The sequence below is a fragment of the Chanodichthys erythropterus genome, chromosome 12, assembly GCF_024489055.1.
Source record: "Chanodichthys erythropterus isolate Z2021 chromosome 12, ASM2448905v1, whole genome shotgun sequence".
NCBI classification, from domain to species: Eukaryota; Metazoa; Chordata; class Actinopteri; order Cypriniformes; family Xenocyprididae; genus Chanodichthys; species Chanodichthys erythropterus.
This window is the reverse complement of record NC_090232.1, coordinates 11,171,509-11,191,715: the sequence shown is the minus strand read 5'-3', so window position 1 is coordinate 11,191,715 and position 20,207 is coordinate 11,171,509. Positions and strand designations below refer to the sequence as shown.

The following is a 20,207-nucleotide window of genomic DNA, read 5'->3' as shown; positions in this document are numbered from 1 at the left end:
GACTTTATTCAACAATATCCAGTGATGGGCGATTTCAAAACACTGCTTCGTGAAGCTTTACGAATCTTTTATTTCGAATCAGTGGTTCGGAGCGTGTATCAAACTGCCAAAGTCACATGATTTCAGTAAACGAGGCTTCGTTATGTCATAAGTGTTTCGAAATTTCAAAGGAAGATATTTAGAAGAATGTCAGTAACCAAATAGATCTCGTCCCCCCTTTACTAGTAGGAAAAATTAATACTATGGTACTCAATCGGCGGTGAGATCTGTTTGGTTACTTACATTATTCCAAATATCTTCCTTTGTGTTCAGCAGAACAAAGAAATTCATACAAGTTTGGAACAACATGCGGGTGAGTAAATGACAGAATTTTCCTTTTTTGGGGGGGTGAACTGTATCCCTTTAAAGATTTTAAAAACAAAACACCCAAATGTTTTGCAATATGTGATATATAATGACAGTGTTTCTATGTTTATGTTTTGCGTTCCTGACCAAAAGTGCTGCTCGAGGACCCCAGTGTTGCTATGGTTACCGCGATTTCAGTTCGCGAGCGTCTATTTACTGCATGGTGACAAAATGCGCCCTGGCTAAACTTGTAATCTAACTTTCCTGCTGCTTACGGAAATATAAGGAACTCGAATTGAAACGTATTATTATTCGCACCCTGTTTACGTATAGAATTGGCCCACATAAACAAGTTAAATAAAGTTGTTCATTGTATCCAAGTGGTATCGATCCCTCTCTGGTGGCGAACTATCGTTCCCGGTTAGATAGAGCTGTATAGTCAATCAGCCCGCATGCCAGAGCACCGCTACACCTGCCGGTATCAACGGATCACAGCAGGGCTATAACTGCACCCAAGTGAGGGAGTACGACAAAATAAAGCGGCAAAGTGTCCACCCACAGTTCCTTCACCAAATCATCTACGGCTTTAGGCATGGACGAGTCTGTTTAACAGCAAGGGAACCGGATAATCAAACTGCGCTCGCTGTGTTTATATACACAGGTAATGGATACACACCACAGACGCGGCTGCCTGCGACTCTAAAAGCCATTACGGAGGAAATAGTTGCGTTTGTTATGGTGTAAAATCCTCATTTAGGTAAGACTGAATCATCATACTGAAATACTCTTCCAGTGTGAGGTGATTGTTTGGCTGTTGACGGGTTTTATTACAGCATGTCACGTAAGATTTAACCAGATTTTACAATAGATCCTCCAGCCGGGTGCGTCTTATCTATAAAGCGATCTGTTCTCATGCACGGAAAATTTTGTTTTAATGTTAATTAAGCGTGCACCGGTGTCTTTCATTGTTGTTTCTTATACACTCTACTGGTAGATGGTTAAATGTGCGCACTTTGTAATCAGTCGTGATTTTAAAGATGAATGTGAGAGAAAGTTTGGTGGTAGTCGCTGCTCTTAAACTACACGCAGTTCAATCACACGCTGAGTATTTCCAGTCTCATCGAAACATTTGGGCTCGCGCTTGTAAATTGCCAGGGAAAAAATAAACCTGGGTGGCTGTGGTGGAAAACGTATGGCTGTAATCTGTGAATACAGTCTTCCCTCGGATGTGTGTGCTGAGATTAGGCGGCTAAAAGCAGGTGTGTGCGTCCAGCGTCTTTGTATTTGCCCGTTAGCTTCGGCTCAAGCCCGTCACCCCATCATCCTATTTGCACAAGGGCGGATATAATCCAGCAGCAGCTGCCACCTGCCTGGAGTCACGCCTCCGATCAATGGCAAGCAATGCTTTCATTCTCCTGTCTGTCTGCACATATTATTCTGTCTGCCAGACCGGGCTCTATAGGTTTATTTATTTTATACTTAATTATGTCTTCCATTACGATCTTCCAATCACTTCCATAGACACAATCATTTGATGCTATTTTTATCCCCCCCGACATAAAATCTATATACACTGTAACTAATAATATTGCATGCATTTATACATTATTCTGGTCCTCTAATTTCATTGACTGATCTGCGTTCCAATAGTGCGAAGAGAGTGCAACCTGGGACATTTTAAGGTAGGGTAGGCAATTGTTTTTATAAACACTTTTTGTTATACTGGCTGAAACTTATCCTGATAGAAATCAATAATAGAAGTGGTCTAAACATTAAGACGTGTACATATGTCTTCTGTGGAACTCAAAAAATTTTCATTCAATCATCGGTCCGAATGCAATCATGCGATGTCCTGCCATGTATTTCCGTTCCTCCACGTGCCTTGCTCACGCAGACATAACGCGTCATCAGCGTGTTACGTAAGGGATAATGTACATCCAGCTGGTTGTTATCTTAGAATAAACCCTGACAGGGTGATCAGGACCCCGACGCAAAGTGGAGGGGTCTTGCATCAGCCTGAAGGAGTTTATTCTGGGATAACAACTGGCTTGGATGTACATTATCACGCTTATTACACGGCTACTTGCCATATAAGTAAATAATTAGACACAAAATATTGATCTGAGTTTAAATGTTTTATTAGCTCTTTAAACGCAAAGCTTCCACGGATAGAGCAGTTGCTAGTGCGGCAAATTCAAACTAGACGGACGTTTAAAGGTGCCGTAGAACGTCTTTTTAAAAGATGTAATATAAGGTGTTCCCTGAATGTGTCTGTGAAGTTTCAGCTCAAAATCCCCCATAGATTTGTTTTTTATAAATTTTTTTAACTGCCTATTTTGGGGCATCATTAAATATGAGCCGATTTAGGCTGCGGCCCCTTTAAATGCTCACGCTCCCCACCCGCGGAGCTCGCGCTTGCCTTTAACAGCATAATCAGTTCACACAGCTAATATAACCCTCAAAATGGATCTTTACAAAGTGTTCGTCATGCAGCATGTCTAATCACGTAAGTATGGTATTTATTTGGATGTTTACATTTGATTCTGAATGAGTTTGAGGCTGTGCACTGTGGCTAAAGCTACACACTGTTGGAGAGATTTATAAAGTATTAAGTTTTTTTTTAATGAATTACACAGACTGCAATTGTTTAAAAAATGAAAATAACGACAGTCTTGTCTCCGTGAATACAGTAAGAAACGATGGTAACTTTAACCACATTTAACAGTACATTAGCAACATGCTAACAAAACATTTAGAAAGACAATTTACAAATATCACTAAAACTATCATGATATCATGGATCATGTCAATTATTATTGCTCCATCTGCCATTTTTTGCTGTTGTCCTTGCTTGCTTACCTAGTCTGATGATTCAGCTGTGCACATCCAGACGTGCTGCCCTTGTCTAATGCTTGAACGGGCTGGCATATGCAAATATTGGGGGCGTACACCCCGACTGTTACGTAACATGTTATGTTGAGATTCGCCTGTTCGTCGGAGGTCTTTTAAACAAATGAGATTTATATAAGAAGGAGGAATCAATGGTGTTTGAGAATCACTGTATGTCATTTCCATGTACTGAACTCTTGTTATTCAACTATGCCAAGATAAATTCAATTTTTAATTCTAGGGCACCTTTAAGGGATACGGTACATACCACTTATTAAACGGCATTTTGCCACATAAATAATTATGGGGATAAGAGATATTGATCTGAGATGAAACTGTTTTAAAATCGTACCTGCTTGTTATCTTATAATCCAACAGTCTACAAAACAATAGTCGCAAAATGGCAGCAGCTGCGTTTGTATGAAACGAAAGAGCGAGTCCGTGATACCGGATGACATAATTAAATAACTGTACACAAAATACTGATTTGACTGATGAGTTTTAATATTTTATTAGCTTACCAAACGCAAAACTTTGATGAAGAAAAAACGGTTCTAGCAAGCGTATAGTGCTGCTAGATGCGTTTCTATACCAACACTATCAACTCCGAAATGAATCTGGCGGTACAAGAGCTCTGTAAGTTGTTCACGCTCATTATTATTGTAATGTTTTGTGCTTTGAGACATGAGGTTATTTACCACCGTCTCTCATCTTGTGACGCTTTGCAGACTCTGCTGTCTGTGCATTCATGTGTTTTGAAGGAGGCGTGGCTTTGGCAGGTACTCTGAAGGGATGCTTTCAAACCTAGCTTGCTTTGCAAGCCTCTCCAAAATTGCCTACCCTACCTTTTAACTGTTTATTTCACTTTGATTGTTTGTGTTCAAAGCAGTTCAGACCAAAGTATAGGAGCATTGCAAATAGAACACTAGTACTGTTTGGTTACTAGTAGGCGTGCATAATTCTATTTACCGAAGTTGTGGTTATGGGCATCACTACCGCTAAAATATCAGTGTTCATGCTGCTAAAAATGAACATTCCGATTGTTTATTGCGTCTGTACACAATACATTATATCAAATATTAACAAGAGTAAGCATGGGCTTTATGCCACTGTAGCCAATTACAACTGACTGGGCCGTCTGACCAATCAGAGCAGAGTCGAGAAATTAGGTGATGTGCAATGAGAAAACGTAAGTGTTCTTTGACCTTGGATGCATTTTAACCTATTGTAGGAGACCTCCAAAACAAAATTAGAAACCTTTAAAATAGCATAATAGGGGCACTTTAATTATAGGCTACTAAATTTTTCTGTATATTCCAGATCCAGGTTTATATTTGTCTCCAATTATGTCTCCCTCTTTCCTTTGATTTTATGCAAATTTACACCATTCATTTCCAGCAGATTTGTCCAGTTACTTTTTCAAATTCATGATTTTTATAATTGTTTGTTTTGGTTTGAATATTGCTTAAAACATTTGGGTTCACTTTATTTAAGCACACTTGCTATTATCACCTGCAGAGCCAAGGCTAAATTTCTTTTCATTTCAGAACATTACCAGGCTGTTTCAGAAATGATAATTGTCACAACCAGGCAAAAACAACTATTATGGGCTGTTGATTGCACATTGTGACAGGCGGGGCATCAAGCAAGGAGTTTAACACCTTTATTTGTTGACACTGACAGATATATGTTCACACTCTTTTGCATAAAACTATAATTCATTGAGAGCGCTCTATGAAAGGTGTTATGTCAGGTAACCAAACATGCTCTTAATTTGGTGACATGTAAATGAACTTAAATATTCTGCCATCATTTACTCGCCTTCACGTCTTTAGAAACCCATTTCTTTCTTTCCTGGAACACAAAAGGAGTTATTTATAGCAGAATGTCCTTCTGCTCTCTTCCATATAATGAAAGTAAACGGTGGCCACAGCTGTTCCTCACATAAAGTTATCGTATGGCTTCAGAGGACTTGATATATAGCATGCAAGTCATATGGACCACATTTATAACACTTTTATGGTGCTTATTTTAAGAACAGCTCTGACATTATGCTGTTCTTTTGCTTTGATATTATAAGGGGAAAAGGAAAGACTTGCAAAGTTCTTTAAAGTTCCCCAATTATTCTATTTTAAATAATTAGTTTACTTCAGAATTGAAATTTCCTGATAATTTACTCACCCCCATGTCATCATCCAAGATGTCTGTCTTTCTTTCTTCAGTTGAAAAGAAATAAAGGTTTTTGAGGAAAACATTCCAGGATTTTTCCCCATATAGTGGACTTACCAACGTGTCCCAAATTGCAGTTAAAATGCAGCTTCAAAGGGCCCTACATGATGCCAGATGAGGAATAAGGGTCTTATCTACCAAAATAATCGATCATTTTCTAATGACCGATTTTTTTTATTTATTTTTTTACCACAAATGCTCATCTTGCATTAGCTCTGCGATACGCCACGCATGACGCAATCACGTTGGATAGGTCACGTGTGACGTAGGTGGAAGTACCGTATTCTCATCTTCTCCCCCAACTTCAAAATCGTCTGTTTTACCTTTTTTTTGTAAAGGCCGTTTTGCTTAGTCTTTGCACATTCGCTTTGTAGACACTAGTTTGGAACTTCTGCCTATATCACGCATGACCTTTACAACGTGATTGTGTCATGCGTGGTGCATCACAGAGCTAGTGCAAGATGAGCATTTGTGGTTAAAGTTAAATTTTAGAAAATGACAGATTGTTTAGCTAGGTAAGACCCTTATTTCTTTGGCTTTAACCCCACTGAAGTTCACTATTTGGAGAAAAATCCTGGAATGTTTTCCTCAAAAACCTCAATTTCTTTTTGACTGAAGACAGACAGACATAAATATCTTGGATGACATGGGGGTGAGTAAATTATCAGGAAAATTTAATTCTGAAGTAAACTTACTAATCCTTTAAAGGTTCCTGATTTTGTTTTGGATGTCTCCTACAATAGATTCACATGCATCAAAAGCCAAAAAAAAAAAACACACATTTTCTCATAATATACATTGCACATTTCTCAGAGAGTCTGAAAACGTTTGTTAAAAGATTGTCTCTAAACCCTCCCCCTTTTTTTAGTGAGCCTGCTTTGCTCTGATTGGTCAAATGTCCCAGTCTGTTGTGATTGGTCGACTGCTTGCAGCATGTGCTGGAAACTAATTGTCTATTACCATATCTGAATTTTAGCTCCAGAGTTTTCCTCAGCCCTTTATACACAGTGATACGATGGTGTTGGTTTTTCCATTTAAAGGTGCCGTCGAATTGAAAATTGAATTTACCTTGGCATAGTCAAATAACAAGAGTTCAGTACATGGAAATGACATACAGTGAGTCTCAAACTCCATTGTTTCCTCCTCCTTTATATCAATCTCATTTGTTTAAAAGACCGAAGAACGGACGAATCTCAACATAATACCGACTGTTACGTAACAGTCGGGGTGTATGCCCCCTATACTTGCATATGCCAGCCCGTGTTCAAGGCATTACACAAGGGCAGCCAGTATTAACGTCTGGATGTGCACAGCTGAATCAGACTAGGTAAGCAAGCAAGAACAATAGCGAAAAATGGCAGATGGAGCAATTAAGCAATTAAAGGGCCAGCAGCATGAATCGGTGCATAGTTAATGATGCCCCCAAAAAAAATATTTAAAAATATCTATGGGATATTTTGAGCTGAAACTTCACAGACACATTCAGAGGACACCTTAGATTTATATTACATCTACATAAAAACGTTCGATGGCACCTTTAAATTTAAGCACGAGTCAATGAAGACCATTGGCTGGCATTATGCAAATTTGTTTCATTGTTACGTATGTATGTAACAAAGTGAGGCTAGACCTGTTTTGGCAGTTCAGAATCAGTTCTTTGTTTTAAGAGATAATATTATTTGTCATGCACTTTGATCTTTAAAACTTTGCAGACTTAAACAGCCTTATTACACACTGCATGAAAGGGAATATTTAAAAAAAGCATATTAGGGCACTTTATTTTATGGTGAATTAACGCATTAATGTAACAACTGTGGGTTTTCACTTTTTACAGTGCAGATTAGTTTTTGTTTAGTAGCAACTGAGTCATCCGTCACCATCTAAAATGCTGTCTTTTTCTCTTAGAAATTACAACATAGCAATGTGGCAAAGAATTGTGTCTTAAAAGTTTAGGCATTCAATATGCAGTTTGTGAATGGACACTGCGGGAAGTCGTCTACCCTGTGGTGTTTCTGAACCTGAAGAAGGCAGAAATATAATTTCCCTGTCAAATCCTGAGCTTTTAAAAGCAGCTAATTTAGAGCTTTGTAGATCAATATCAGTAATACTGTAAGATAATGTGACTGTTCCCTCGGCAGCAAAATACTCACAATAATCAGCTTTTCCTTTGTGCGGTGCTGCTGTATTCTGAGCATTTTGTCAAGGGGGTTGACAGTCTAATTGGAGCGGATTGTGTTAATCAAGTAAAGGAATGACTTTGCCATTATGGAACGTTAAGAGATATCTGATGTGCTCCAGAAATTATTGATCTGCGATAAGAATAGTTCTCAATTGCTTCTTTCTGCAATGTTGAGAGGACTTTACAAGTCATCCTTCTCTAAAGCAAAGAATTCGGATTAGCCTTGGATAAATGGCATTGCTTTCAAGAACTGAAAATGTGGTCTTCATGGGATAACTTATGCTTTTAGATGAAAAATAGGGGGGGAAATGCTATTTGAAGTAGCTGATTACAGAATGTTGTTTTAATAAAAAAGCAGTGATATTCTATATCAGCAAATTTGTAGAAAGATTAGTTTAAAACATATTAGTCAAACATATATTTATATTTACAGTCTATTTTTTATTTATTTTTTTAGTTTTTTTGGAACTGATTTAATCTTATTCAGTGTTTGATCTTAAACATTGCTGTTTACTCTTCTGTCATATTATTACAGCAAAACCGTGTGAGAGTGTGTGTTATTGCGGTTATAAGCATGACATGGTGCAGTCAGGCTTGAAACGAATCTGAGCCATGCTACTGTGATTATAGCGTCAACTGAAGTATAGGCTGACCAATGGGAACAATGAACTGAAACTACCCATTTCATGATGATTATAGCGATGGTGGCAAAAACAACTGGAAGCTTAAAATCAATTATGCATGAAAATGCTGTCATCCACGCCGACTCTGGAAAGCTTGTGATCCACCACCTAGTGATTTTTGTGCGTAAGGAAAAATCTAAGCAATACTTAATCATTCTTAATGATTCTGAAAGGTTTTGCAGAGAGAGTTTGCCCAAACATGACAATTCTGCCAAACCTGGATGGCTTTTTTTTTCTTGCATGGAGCACAAAAGGAGATATTTATCAGAACGTCCAAGCTGCTCTTTATTTCCAATGAAAGTAGATGCAGAGCAGGGATGCCTTGGATGTATAATTCCTTTTGTGCCCCATGCGAGGAAGAGAAAAGATGACAGAATTTTCATTATAGCGGTGAACTCTCGCTTTAATATCATCAGGGCCCCTAGATAAGAATTACGCTTTTGTAATCAATCTGAAACCCGAGCAAGCTGAGAGGGTAGAGCACAGAGATCTGAATCAAAGCAATTGGAGAATATTAGAGCAGGGAACAACACAAGCTTTTAATGTGATATGAAAGCTAAATGTTCTTTGTGCTGATTGATTTTTAATGTTCCCAACACCCGGCATTTCCTTCGCTTTCTTCGCAAATGCAAGAGTGACTTTCTGGCATTTTATGAACCGTTTTTATTCGCGGGCAACACCACAAAGGCGACTTTTTACACAAGAAATCTATTTTTTTTGTTTTGTTTTCTGTGTTCTTGATCTTGTCAATTGCTTGTTTGCAATTTCGTATCACCGAACCGTGTATTATATGTTTTCGAAGTGTATGGAAATAACGGGTGAATTTCTAAGCAGTTTCTTTGGCTTTTCTGATCAATCTTTTACCCTACGCAGCCATTGTGTTTGTAAGGCTTGCCTGATCTACACCCTCAATTCCTCAGAAGTAATCTTCTTTTGAATGCCAGCTGACCATTGATCTGTGTATACCCTCAAACCTATCTCAGGTCTTTCAGGGGCTTTTTTCCTCAGTCTCTTTGTATTTAACCTTCCTCATATCAAATGCCACAACGTAGTGAGTTTTTCTTATTGATCACAGTGGATCTTTTTTTTATTCTTATGAAGAGCAATGCTGTTATGTAGTTGTAAAGCTTTACATATCTGGAGGAATTAAATGACTGATTAATTTGAAGCTAATCGCAAGAGTTGAATCTTAACTGGACAGTATTGACGGTGATCTCTCTTATTTTCAGATGAAAGAGAAGATGTTCAAAAGAAAACCTTCACGAAATGGATAAACTCACAGTTTGCTAAGGTAATGTGACTAGAGTATTGTTTTATCATGTGTTGAAGTAACACTGAATCACGTTTAACGGCAAATTAAACAACGCTTTATCAGTCTGATTCAGACAGTCTTTATATTGCGATTTTCTGTTGTTGCAGTCTGAAAAAGCGTGTTATAGGTGTATAAACTGAAATGGTGTTATTCATCCACCTACTACATGGTGGGTGGACGAGGAAACATAAGGTAGACAAGCTGGATTTCAAGGTTAAAAGTTAAGATTCACACTTGCACATAGTCTTGATCTTAAGGTTAAAAGTTAAGATTCACACTCGTATTAAAATATTGTCTCTAACCTTCATCTATGTCAGGATGTGAGCATGAATGTTTGATTGTGTACTTTAGATTTGTATGTTTTGACGTTTAACGCTTCAAGGTAAGGCATTTCAAAGCAGAGGTTTTTGCATTTTCTTTGTAACTCTGTTAGCGTCCTTATACAGTATGTTAACAGAGGAAGGACATCAGTTCTTTGTCCTTCAAACCGAGAGAGATGTTTGAAGAGATGTTGAAGTTTGATGTTTGAGAGATGTAGAGAGATGTTTAAAAAGAGCTGTAGGGAAAAAGAAAAACTCAGAGAATGTCTATTTTTGTCATCTCAAAGAACCAAAACTAAAGGTCTTATCTTGTCATTCTCCTTTATTTTGGATAATGTACACTCTCAAATACTCCACTTTTAAATAATGGGTATGCTTCATAGACAGTTCAGTTCTGCATATGAGTATATTAAAGGCCTAAACACATGTTCCCAAAGACCCTCAGCCTTCATTTTTAAAGCTCTGTTTAATCTCTAGGCAAGGAGACCCCCTGTCGATGACCTCTTTACCGATCTGTGTGATGGCCGGCGTCTTCTTGAACTCCTGGAGGTTCTGGTTGGCCATGAACTAGTGGGTCCATCTTTAAATTTGGAACATTTTCATTACAAAAGTAGTGCCTTAAAGGGATAGTTCACCCAAAAATGAAAATGATCCCATGATTTAATCACCCTAGCCATCCTAACTATCTTCTTTCAGACGAACACAATCAGAGATATATTTAAAAATATCCTGTTTTTTTTTTTCTAGCTTTATAATGGTAGTGAAAGGGGGGGCCAGATTTTGAAGCCCAAAGAAATTCATCCATCCATTATAAAAATAACCCATATGGCTCTGCAGGGTTAATAAAAAGGCCTTTTGAAGCAAAGAGATGTGTTTTTGTACGAAATAAATTCCAATAACTAGCTTCCGGCAGACAACTGTACGCATATTGCGCAAGTCGACTTGCGCCAAATGAGTAACCCCGGACACAATGTATGATGCAGGATGTAGGAGTACCGTAAGCCTAGACGCCTCTCGCGGTTCCTCCGACGAAATCCTCTGACATTTCTCTTTAAAATGTATCGTTTTAGACTTCTAATTCATGACCAGTGTTTGTTTATTTTTGCTCTATCCTCTGAGCTTCCGCGATCATCATTACGTCATGCGTCAGGTCAAAGGTTACTCTTCTGCTGCAAATCAATGTGTACAGCTATTTATGCCCAAAGCTAGTTATTATTGTTAATTTTTAAATATGAAATATAAATATATATAAAGTTTTAAATATAATTATATATATAATAATTTAATAATAATAATTTTTCATACAAAAACCCATCGCTTTAGAACAGGGGTGTCCAATCCTGCTCCTGGAGGGCCACTGTCCTAAGTGCTCGAAAAAGAAAAAGGGTGGGACTTGTTTTTGTCCGTCAGGAATTGATTGGATTGTTGTGGTCTGCAACTGCCATGATGTCATGTGATTGACAGGTTGTCCCGCCCTCTCGTCAGTAAATACGTCATCAGAGAAGAGATGCAAGAGGGAGGGAAATACATTCATTTAAAAAAAACAAACAACAAAAGGATGTGAATAAATACTGAGATATTCCATTAAAAAAAAGGAAGAAGATATGTCAATTCTGATTTCATGGTGACTTTAAGAACAAACTTATTTAGGCTATATGTGTATGTGTTATATACAGTTACCATGATAATGACTCAATTAGTGTAAGTAAATGATGACAGAACTTTCATATTTGGGTGAACTATTCGTTTAATTGGCTCTGCTGGGTTGTATTCTGAGACACTTTTCATTGTTCTATTTTTATCAAGGAAAAAATACTCCTGGTTTCAAAGCATTTGGACAAGGATGAGTGCATTCATTTGCAATGGATGCTCCAAGTTCAGTTCTGATATATTCCCCATTTGCAGGTTAAAGAACGTGGTTTCACTCGAGTGCACTCCCTCAACAATGTTAACAGAGCCCTGCAGATCCTTCAGAAGAACAATGTGAGTTAATTGGTTCAACTGGCTGTTTTACTATTCACAGCTATTGGAATTTCAATGTTTCGGTTGAGCTTTTTTAATAAATGCAAGACAAAATTATGCAGAAGCAAATTTTACAGTTTGATAAGGTAATGGCAATTATCCATTTCACTGACATAAAAGCTTCTCTGCTTGATAAAACGTAGTGAAACATCCAGACAGATTGAAAATGTGTTTGAAGAACCAAATAAAAGCCAAGTAAGATTGCAAAATATAACATCTGGTTGCAGTAATTTTCCAGCAAATATCAAACTGTTGATATCAGTGATGTGACTGAAATATCTGAACATAGTCAACATAAAATCAAAAACCCTGTTAACTGTCTTAATAGTGGTTGAATTATGTGCAGTTAAGGTTATTGCATTCAAATTTGTTCCATTTCTAGGTTGATCTGGTGAACATTGGAGGAGCTGACATTGTAGATGGCAATCATAAACTGACCCTGGGGCTCATCTGGAGCATCATTCTCCACTGGCAGGTATGAGAGTTCAATACAGAGAAATCAGACCCACAATCTTTCTGGTTTGCCTTCAAGGGCAGTAGCACACTATAGGACCTTTATCATCCATTATGTTGATCCATCAAAGATATTATATGTAGCACGTTTGCAGTGGACTGTCATGTGCTTATCTGTACAGGAACTCGTTTCCTCTGTTTTTCTGTTCATCTGATAAGGTGGCACTACTGTGGTTTATGTTCAGAGCTGCTGATGTCATCTTCCTTAAGCTTATGTTGGAGGTGGTTACAGCAAAAAGGGCCTTTAAGACTCCGTAACATTTCAGCTTTGAAACTGGTTCAAAAAGGACAGTGATGGTATCAGATGGTAAAATTACAGTGTGAAATTATTAACATATATATACACTACGGTGCTGACTGATTAACATTCACAAAGCTTGGAATTTTTGTCATACTCCTAGGTATTTCAAAGATTACCATGGTGTTATAATGGTACATGTCCAAAAAAAACATGGTAATACCATGGTAATCTTTGATATACAATACTGTTCAAAAGCTCGCAGTCATTAATTTTTTTTTTTTTAGCAAGGATGTATTGCATTGTTCAAAAGTGACAGTAAAGTGAAAAAAGAAAAAGCAGCACAAGTGTTTTCAACATTGATAATAATAAATAATAAAATAATAAAATAAATAATAAAAAATAAAATAATAAATGTTCCTTGAGCATCAAATCAGCATATTAGAATGATTTCTGAAGGATCATGTGACACTGAAGACTGGAGTAATGATGCTGAAAATTTTGCTTTGCCATCACGGGAATAAATTTTTAAATATTGTTAAATAGAAAACTGTTATATATACCATATTCCTCTACTACTTTTAGGTATTTGTATTATATTTGAAGGTGTGAAATGTTATTACCAAGGTACAGTACATGTCCAAAGACCATATAGTTTTACTATTGTGTGTCAGAAACATAGTATTACCATATTTTCATGTCCAAATACCATATAACATTGGTTATTTTTGAGTGTTATCACATGAAGTTGCAATCATAAAGTCTGTCTCTAAATAGCAGCTTTATCATGTCATGTTTGCTATATTTGTCACTGTTCTGATAAATATGTTTACATCCTCTCCTTTTACCATGCAGGTTAAGGATGTGATGAAAGATGTCATGGCAGACTTACAGCAGACCAACAGTGAAAAGATTCTGTTAAGTTGGGTCAGGCAGTCCACTAAAAACTACAAAGACATCAATGTGGTCAACTTCTCCAGCAGCTGGACGGATGGACTTGCCTTCAATGCTCTCATTCACAGTCACAGGTGCTGTTATTTTATGGGTGCTTTTTTTGAAAATCACAGAACTCACTTTTTTCACATCTAATGATGAATGTTTTATATTCATTGGTCATAAACTGCATGGTTGAATACTAGCTTGGCCTGAAGCAATTTCTGAAGCTGATTATGGCTTATTGTTTTTCTATTTTTCCGTGTAGTTCATTTGGGTAATGAACCAGCTGTTTCGATCTGCTTTTAGCTATTTCAAGCATGTGCACAGAAAAATAATTTGTTATTAACTATCTTATATTAATTATATCATCTGCTTTTTGCCAGGCCGGAGCTGTTTAACTGGAGTATTGTGGAGCAACAGGATAATGCCATTGAGAGACTGGATCATGCCTTCAATGTTGCGGAGAAGAGTTTAGGCATCGACCGTCTGTTGGACCCTGAGGGTATGACCTCCTCCTTTCTTCTTCTTGTTCACATTAGCCTTTGAAGTTGTTCTGAGTAATACAGACATGGCTTTTTTAGTTTAGTTTTTTGGATGAGAGGAAATGTCTTGTTACATCAACATCTAAAACAGAATTTCATCACATAATTTATGCCATGGGGGTTTAACTCATAGTTGAGGTTGTACAACTTATATCTTGTTCTCTATGTACATATCCAAAGGAAAGAAAAATTATGGCAGAGATCTAATATACAGTTTATATACTGATGTTTCTTTCCTATTGATAAGTCCATGAAGAAAATGTATAGTGTGCATATATATAGACCTATTTTGTGTTAATGACGTTTTTGTGTGCGCAGCCTACCTGGTGGCAGAAAATGACAGTTTATATCTCACAATTCTTAGAAGGAAAAACAGAATTGTTAGATATACTCATTGTTCTGTATTTTTTCCTCAGAATTGCAAGTTTATATCCCACAATTCTGACTTTTTTTCCTCAGAATTGTGACATAAACTCACAATTGCGAGTTATAAAGTCTGAATTGGGAGATATAAACATGCAAATGCAATAAAAAAGTCAGAATTGTGAGATAAAAAGTTATAGGCTGTTTAAAAGTTATCTATGTAAAATGTTATATATTTCAATATTATTTCATGCTGTAACTGCCTATGTGAATATATATATATATATATATAGTAGACTAATAATTACAGGTTTCATCAGTCCAGTCTGTGACTTGCAACATAAACGTTTGCATTTAGCTTCAAATGGCGTCTTGAACAATTGTCTTCATTTTTATAGAATACTATATTTTTTGTGTTCCAATTCTAACATGAAAAAGCACAACAAAACCTTTTTCTCTTATTCTGTGGATTTTGCCCATTTCCTCCACTTGTTACCACTATTTTTCTGCCACCACTATGCAAGCTCAGCTGCAAGTTATGTAACTGTGACGTCTGCTCCAAATTGGTCTTCAGTGGTACGAAAGTATTCAGACCCCCTTAAATTATTCACTCTTTGTTATATTGCAGCCATTTGCTAAAATCATTTTAAGTTCATTTTTTTCCTCATTAATGTACACACAGCACCCCATATTGACAGAAAAACACAGAATTGTTGACATTTTTGCAGATTTATTAAAAAAGAAAAACTGAAATATCACATGGTCCTAAGTATTCAGATCCTTTGCTCAGTATTTAGTAGAAGCACCCTTTGATCTAATACAGCCATGAGTCTTTTTGGGAAAGATTCAACAAGTTTTTCACACCTGGATTTGAGGATCCTCTGCCATTCCTCTTTGCAGATCTTCTCCAGTTCTGTCAGGTTGGATGGTAAACGTTGGTGGACAGTCATTTTTAGGTCTCTCCAGAGATGCTCAATTGGGTTTAAGTCAGGGCTCTGGCTGGGCCATTCAAGAACAGTCACGGATTTGTTGTGAAGCCACTCCTTTGTTATTTTAGCTGTGTGCTTAGGGTCATTGTCTTGTTGGAAGGTAAACCTTCGGCCCAGTCTGAGGTCCTGAGCACTCTGGAGAAGGTTTTCGTTTTGTACTTGGCCATATTCATCTTTCCCTCAGTTGCAAGTTGCAACCAGTTGTCCTGTCCCTGCAGCTGAAAAACACCCCCACAGCATGATGCTGCCACCACCATGCTTCACTGTTGGGACTGTATTGGACAGGTGATGAGCAGTGCCTGGTTTTCTCCACACATACCGCTTATAATTAAGGCCAAAAAGTTCTATCTTGGTCTCATCAGACCAGAGAATCTTATTTCTCACCATCTTGGAGTCCTTCAGGTGTTTTTTTAGCAAACTCCATGCGGGCTTTCATGTGTCTTGCACTGAGAGGCTTCCGTCGGGCCACTCTGCCATAAAGCCCCAACTGGTGGAGGGCTGCAGTGATGGTTGACTTTCTACATCTTTATCCCATCTCCCAACTGCATCTCTGGAGCTCAGCCACAGTGATCTTTGGGTTCTTCTTTACCTCTCTCACCAAGGCTCTTCTCCCCCGATAGCTCAGTTTGGCCGGACAGCCAGCTCTAGGAAGGGTTCTGGTCATCCCAAATGTCTTCCATTTAAGGATTATGGAGGCCACTGTGCTCAGATCTGTGCCTTGCCACAATTCTGTCTCTGAGCTCCTCAGGCAGTTCCTTTGACCTCATGATTCTCATTTGCTCTGACATGCACTGTGAGCTGTAAGGTCTTATATAGACAGGTGTGTGGCTTTCCTAATCAAGTCCAATCAGTATAATCAAACACATCTGGACTCAAATGAAGGTGTAGAACCATCTCAAGGATGACCAGAAGAAATGGATAACACCTCAGTTAAATATGAGTGTCACAGCAAAGGGTCTGAATGCTTAGGACCATGTGATATTTCAGTTTTTCTTTTTTAATAAATCTGCAAAAATGTCAACAATTCTGTGTTTTTCTGTCAATATGGGGTGCTGTGTGTACATTAATGAGGAAAAAAATGAACTTAAATGATTTTAGCAAATGGCTGCAATATAAGTGAGTGAAAAATTTAAGGAGGTCTGAATACTTCGAATACTGTGACACTGAAGACAGGATAATAATACTGAAAATTCAGCTTTGTCATCACAGTTATTTAAAATTGTAACAATATTTCAAAATATTACTGTTTTTACAGTATTTTTGATCAAATAAATGCAGCTTTGGTGAGCATAAGACATTTTACATGAACATTTTAAAAGTCTTATCAACCCCAAGTTTTTGAAGAATAGCATGCATTCAATTTATTTACATGCATTCTTTTAAATGGAAAGCAAATGTTTGCATGGGTCTTCTGCTTCTCACATTTATCTAATGTCTGCTTTAGGAGGTTATTATGCAATTTAGTCATTTCTTAACTTCTTTTCTTCTTCACAGATGTTGCTACAACTCATCCTGATAAGAAATCCATCATTATGTACGTCACCTCCCTGTTCCAAGTGCTGCCCCATGGCGTGAGTAAGGAGGCAATACAAGAGGTGGAGACCCTCCCTCGAGCTACAGTAGCCAAGGAGGAGCACTTCCTCTTTCAAACCCAACAGCGTTACTCCCAGCAGGTCAGAGAAACACACAGTCATAGATACACGAGAGTTTAGAACGGTATGTTGTAATCATAATGCATGGAACCATTATCTCTGGCGCCACATACGTCTAATATGAAAGCATTAGACTTCTCTGGTTTCAAAAAGGTTTTTAGACGTTCTCAGGATGTAGAATGCACATCTAGCTTGTCAACACACTTTGCCAGCTGACATTGAATTATGTTTTGCAATTTGTGATCTAATTTTGCTGCTCTGCATTCCAACGTCCTCATCGTCCTTCTCACTGCCATATCCAGCTCATCGCTCCATCACTCAACTCTCCTCTGTGTTTCCATCCACCTCTGTGGCTTTTGTTTTGCTTTTTTCAGTCTTTCTTGTCTTTTGTACCTCTCTTAGATCACAGTCAGTGTGGCCCAGAGTCATGTTCGCAGCCCGTCTCCCTCCTATAAGCCTCGATTCAAAAGCTATGCCTTCACTCAAGCTGCCTACGTCAAGACGCCTGAACAGCAGAGGAAGTTTCTCACCACACAGGTTTGTTTCTGCTGACTGCTGGCTCCTCATGTTGCCAGGCATTGCAGCTGTGTCTACAACTTCCTCTGACTGATAACAGTGGTGTCCAGTTTTGGGGAAAGTTTCTTTAAAAGTAATGCATTACAATATTGCATTACTCCCTAAAAAAAGTAGCTAATTGCATTAGTTACTTTTAATGGAAAGTAATGCATTACGTTACTTTTGCGTTACTTTTGCTAATGTTTGCTGGGCTGTTTGTTTGTTTGCTTTGTTGTTTTTTTTACATTTAAAGGCCCTTTCACACCAAAAGCTAAATGAATAAGCCTCAGGCTGAAGGAAATTCAAATTCATGCCTGTATTACATGAAAAGCTAATGGAAGCTTGTTTCCGCCACAGAATAAAACAATATAAAAGATAATTGAGACTTTTGTCTCACAATTCTGACTTTTTTCTCACAATTACAAGTTTACATTTCGCATTTCTGATTTTTTCTCAGAATTGCAAGATACGAAATGCGAGTTATAAATTTAGAATTGCTGGATATAAACTCGCAATTGCAAGAAATAAATAAATAAACTCACAATTCTGATTTTCTTTTTTCCCGCAATTCTGACTTTGACTCGCAATTGGCAGTTTATATTACAAAATTCTGAGAAAAAAGTAAGACATGTTAGATAAAAAGTCACAATTACCTTTTTTTTTATATATATAACTTAATACATAACTTAAATGAAAAGTAATTTAAGTTGAAGAACTAAACTAAAACTGCACATATCAAAATTACTAAAACCTAAAATTAAAAATATGAATAAATACTATAATAGTATGTAAATAATACTAAAATAACACTGGTGCAAAACACTAGGGTGTTATGGGTGGCTGCCAAGGCCTTGCTATGTGGTTGCTAATGTCTTCTGATTGCTGTTTAGTATATCACTATGGTGTTCTGGGTAGTTGCCAGGTGGTTAGTAACCCCATAGATATTTTGGTTACTAAGATATGACTTAAGTCTCTCCTTTAATGTCAATGTATGAGACCATTTTTCTCGTGGTCCATCATGGTCCAGTGTTGTTTAGAAATAGTAATAGCATACCTCTCCTCAACAAGATGCATGATTTGAGGGTTTTATTGTCCAACAGCGCAAATGGTATGAAGTTATGCACCAAAATACTTATGGTTAGGAATTTGTTTGAATATGAGCAACACCACAAGCACCACTAATAAACCAAGTTCTAAATCATAACTTGCCACCATGAAGCCTTTCACAATCTTCGAATTCAATCTGAAACCACCCTGATATTATCAGTCAGCTAGTGCATTTCATTCAAACAGAGGGTATTTCCCAAAGCAGGAAAAGAAAATTAGAAGTCTAACTTTAACTTTAAAGATCACCCAGCTTTTGAGGATGAAACAGCCAGAAGTACTCTAGGGGCTTTAGCAACAAGTGTATGTGTATGTGTATATATCCATGATTAGCCAACCACTCCTACCGCCTCATTGCCAAAACGCTCTTTAGGCAAGTCTTAATTTAAAGACAGACAACTCGATATCTTATTATTATTATTATTTTTAATTCCATGCCATCATCTAACCCATTTGTCTCCTGTCTATCTGCCTGCAGTCTCCAGACAAGCCCGATGAACTGCGACCGTCCCCCAGTCCCCTGCCACAGGGGCTAAATGAGCTGGAAAGCTACCAGAGTGCCCTGGAGGAGGTCCTGACCTGGCTGCTCTCTGCGGAGGACGGCTTGCAAGCACAGCCTCCCATCTCTTCTTTTGTCGAAGAAGTCAAAGAGCAGTTTCACACCCATGAGGTAATTCACCCGTTTGTCTTTTGAAGCTTTTGAGGTGAAAGTAGATGAGCGTGTTGATGATTCTGCTGGCCTCAGGTGATATTTTTCTCAGTATGTTTTATGTTTCCCATTTCAATGTATGTTACTACACTAGAAAAATGATTAAGGTTTGTTAGCGTACTTACTAGAATATGTAGCTGGATTTAGGTTGAAATGCCAAAATCAAACTTTAAATTTGAGCTTGTAATTTAATCATAATGTCCTAAATATATCTTCCATTGAAATTCCCAATCATTTAGTCCACTTAAACACCACCTCTTATTTAAAATCAACTGCAAAAATTGAATGTGTGTCACAATTTGGAAGAAACAACCTGTCAATGCTTTACTTACATTGCTACTTTAATGTTCTTAATGCTCCCTTTGGATGTCGGAAGGATCAGTTTTAAAGATATGGGCACATGAACATTAGGGCTGGGACAATATATCATTGGATCGCGAACTGAGAAATGATTCTAGATTGATTTTGATATTTTCTGCATGTATTACGATTCTCTCTTGAATAGATTCTGAGCTTAGTTTTAACAGCAGATGGCTCTGTGTGCTTTATGGTGTGTTCATTTGGTCTGGACCAAAGAAGAAAAAAAAAAAACATTTAGTCCTGGTCCGATTCGCGTTCAGATTGGCA

At 37.6% G+C, this 20,207-nt stretch overlaps 1 protein-coding gene across 13 annotated transcripts in view; it reads left to right on the top strand.

Annotated features, from left to right (window-relative positions):
* The window catches only part of dmd (dystrophin), a 134,721-nt gene that overhangs the window by 6,103 nt on the left and 108,411 nt on the right, over nucleotides 1–20,207 (top strand). For all 13 annotated transcript variants that reach the window (XR_010896564.1, XR_010896566.1, XR_010896568.1 and 10 more), the window contains exons 2-10: nucleotides 9,555–9,616; nucleotides 10,435–10,527; nucleotides 11,863–11,940; nucleotides 12,362–12,454; nucleotides 13,586–13,758; nucleotides 14,050–14,168; nucleotides 17,055–17,233; nucleotides 17,615–17,749; nucleotides 19,350–19,541. Coding sequence is in view for 8 of the 13 variants with exons in the window: in XM_067402505.1 (XP_067258606.1) it covers nucleotides 9,555–9,616; nucleotides 10,435–10,527; nucleotides 11,863–11,940; nucleotides 12,362–12,454; nucleotides 13,586–13,758; nucleotides 14,050–14,168; nucleotides 17,055–17,233; nucleotides 17,615–17,749; nucleotides 19,350–19,541 (1,124 nt within the window). In the remaining 5 variants the exon portion in view is untranslated. The remainder of the gene's footprint in view (nucleotides 1–9,554; nucleotides 9,617–10,434; nucleotides 10,528–11,862; nucleotides 11,941–12,361; nucleotides 12,455–13,585; nucleotides 13,759–14,049; nucleotides 14,169–17,054; nucleotides 17,234–17,614; nucleotides 17,750–19,349; nucleotides 19,542–20,207) is intronic.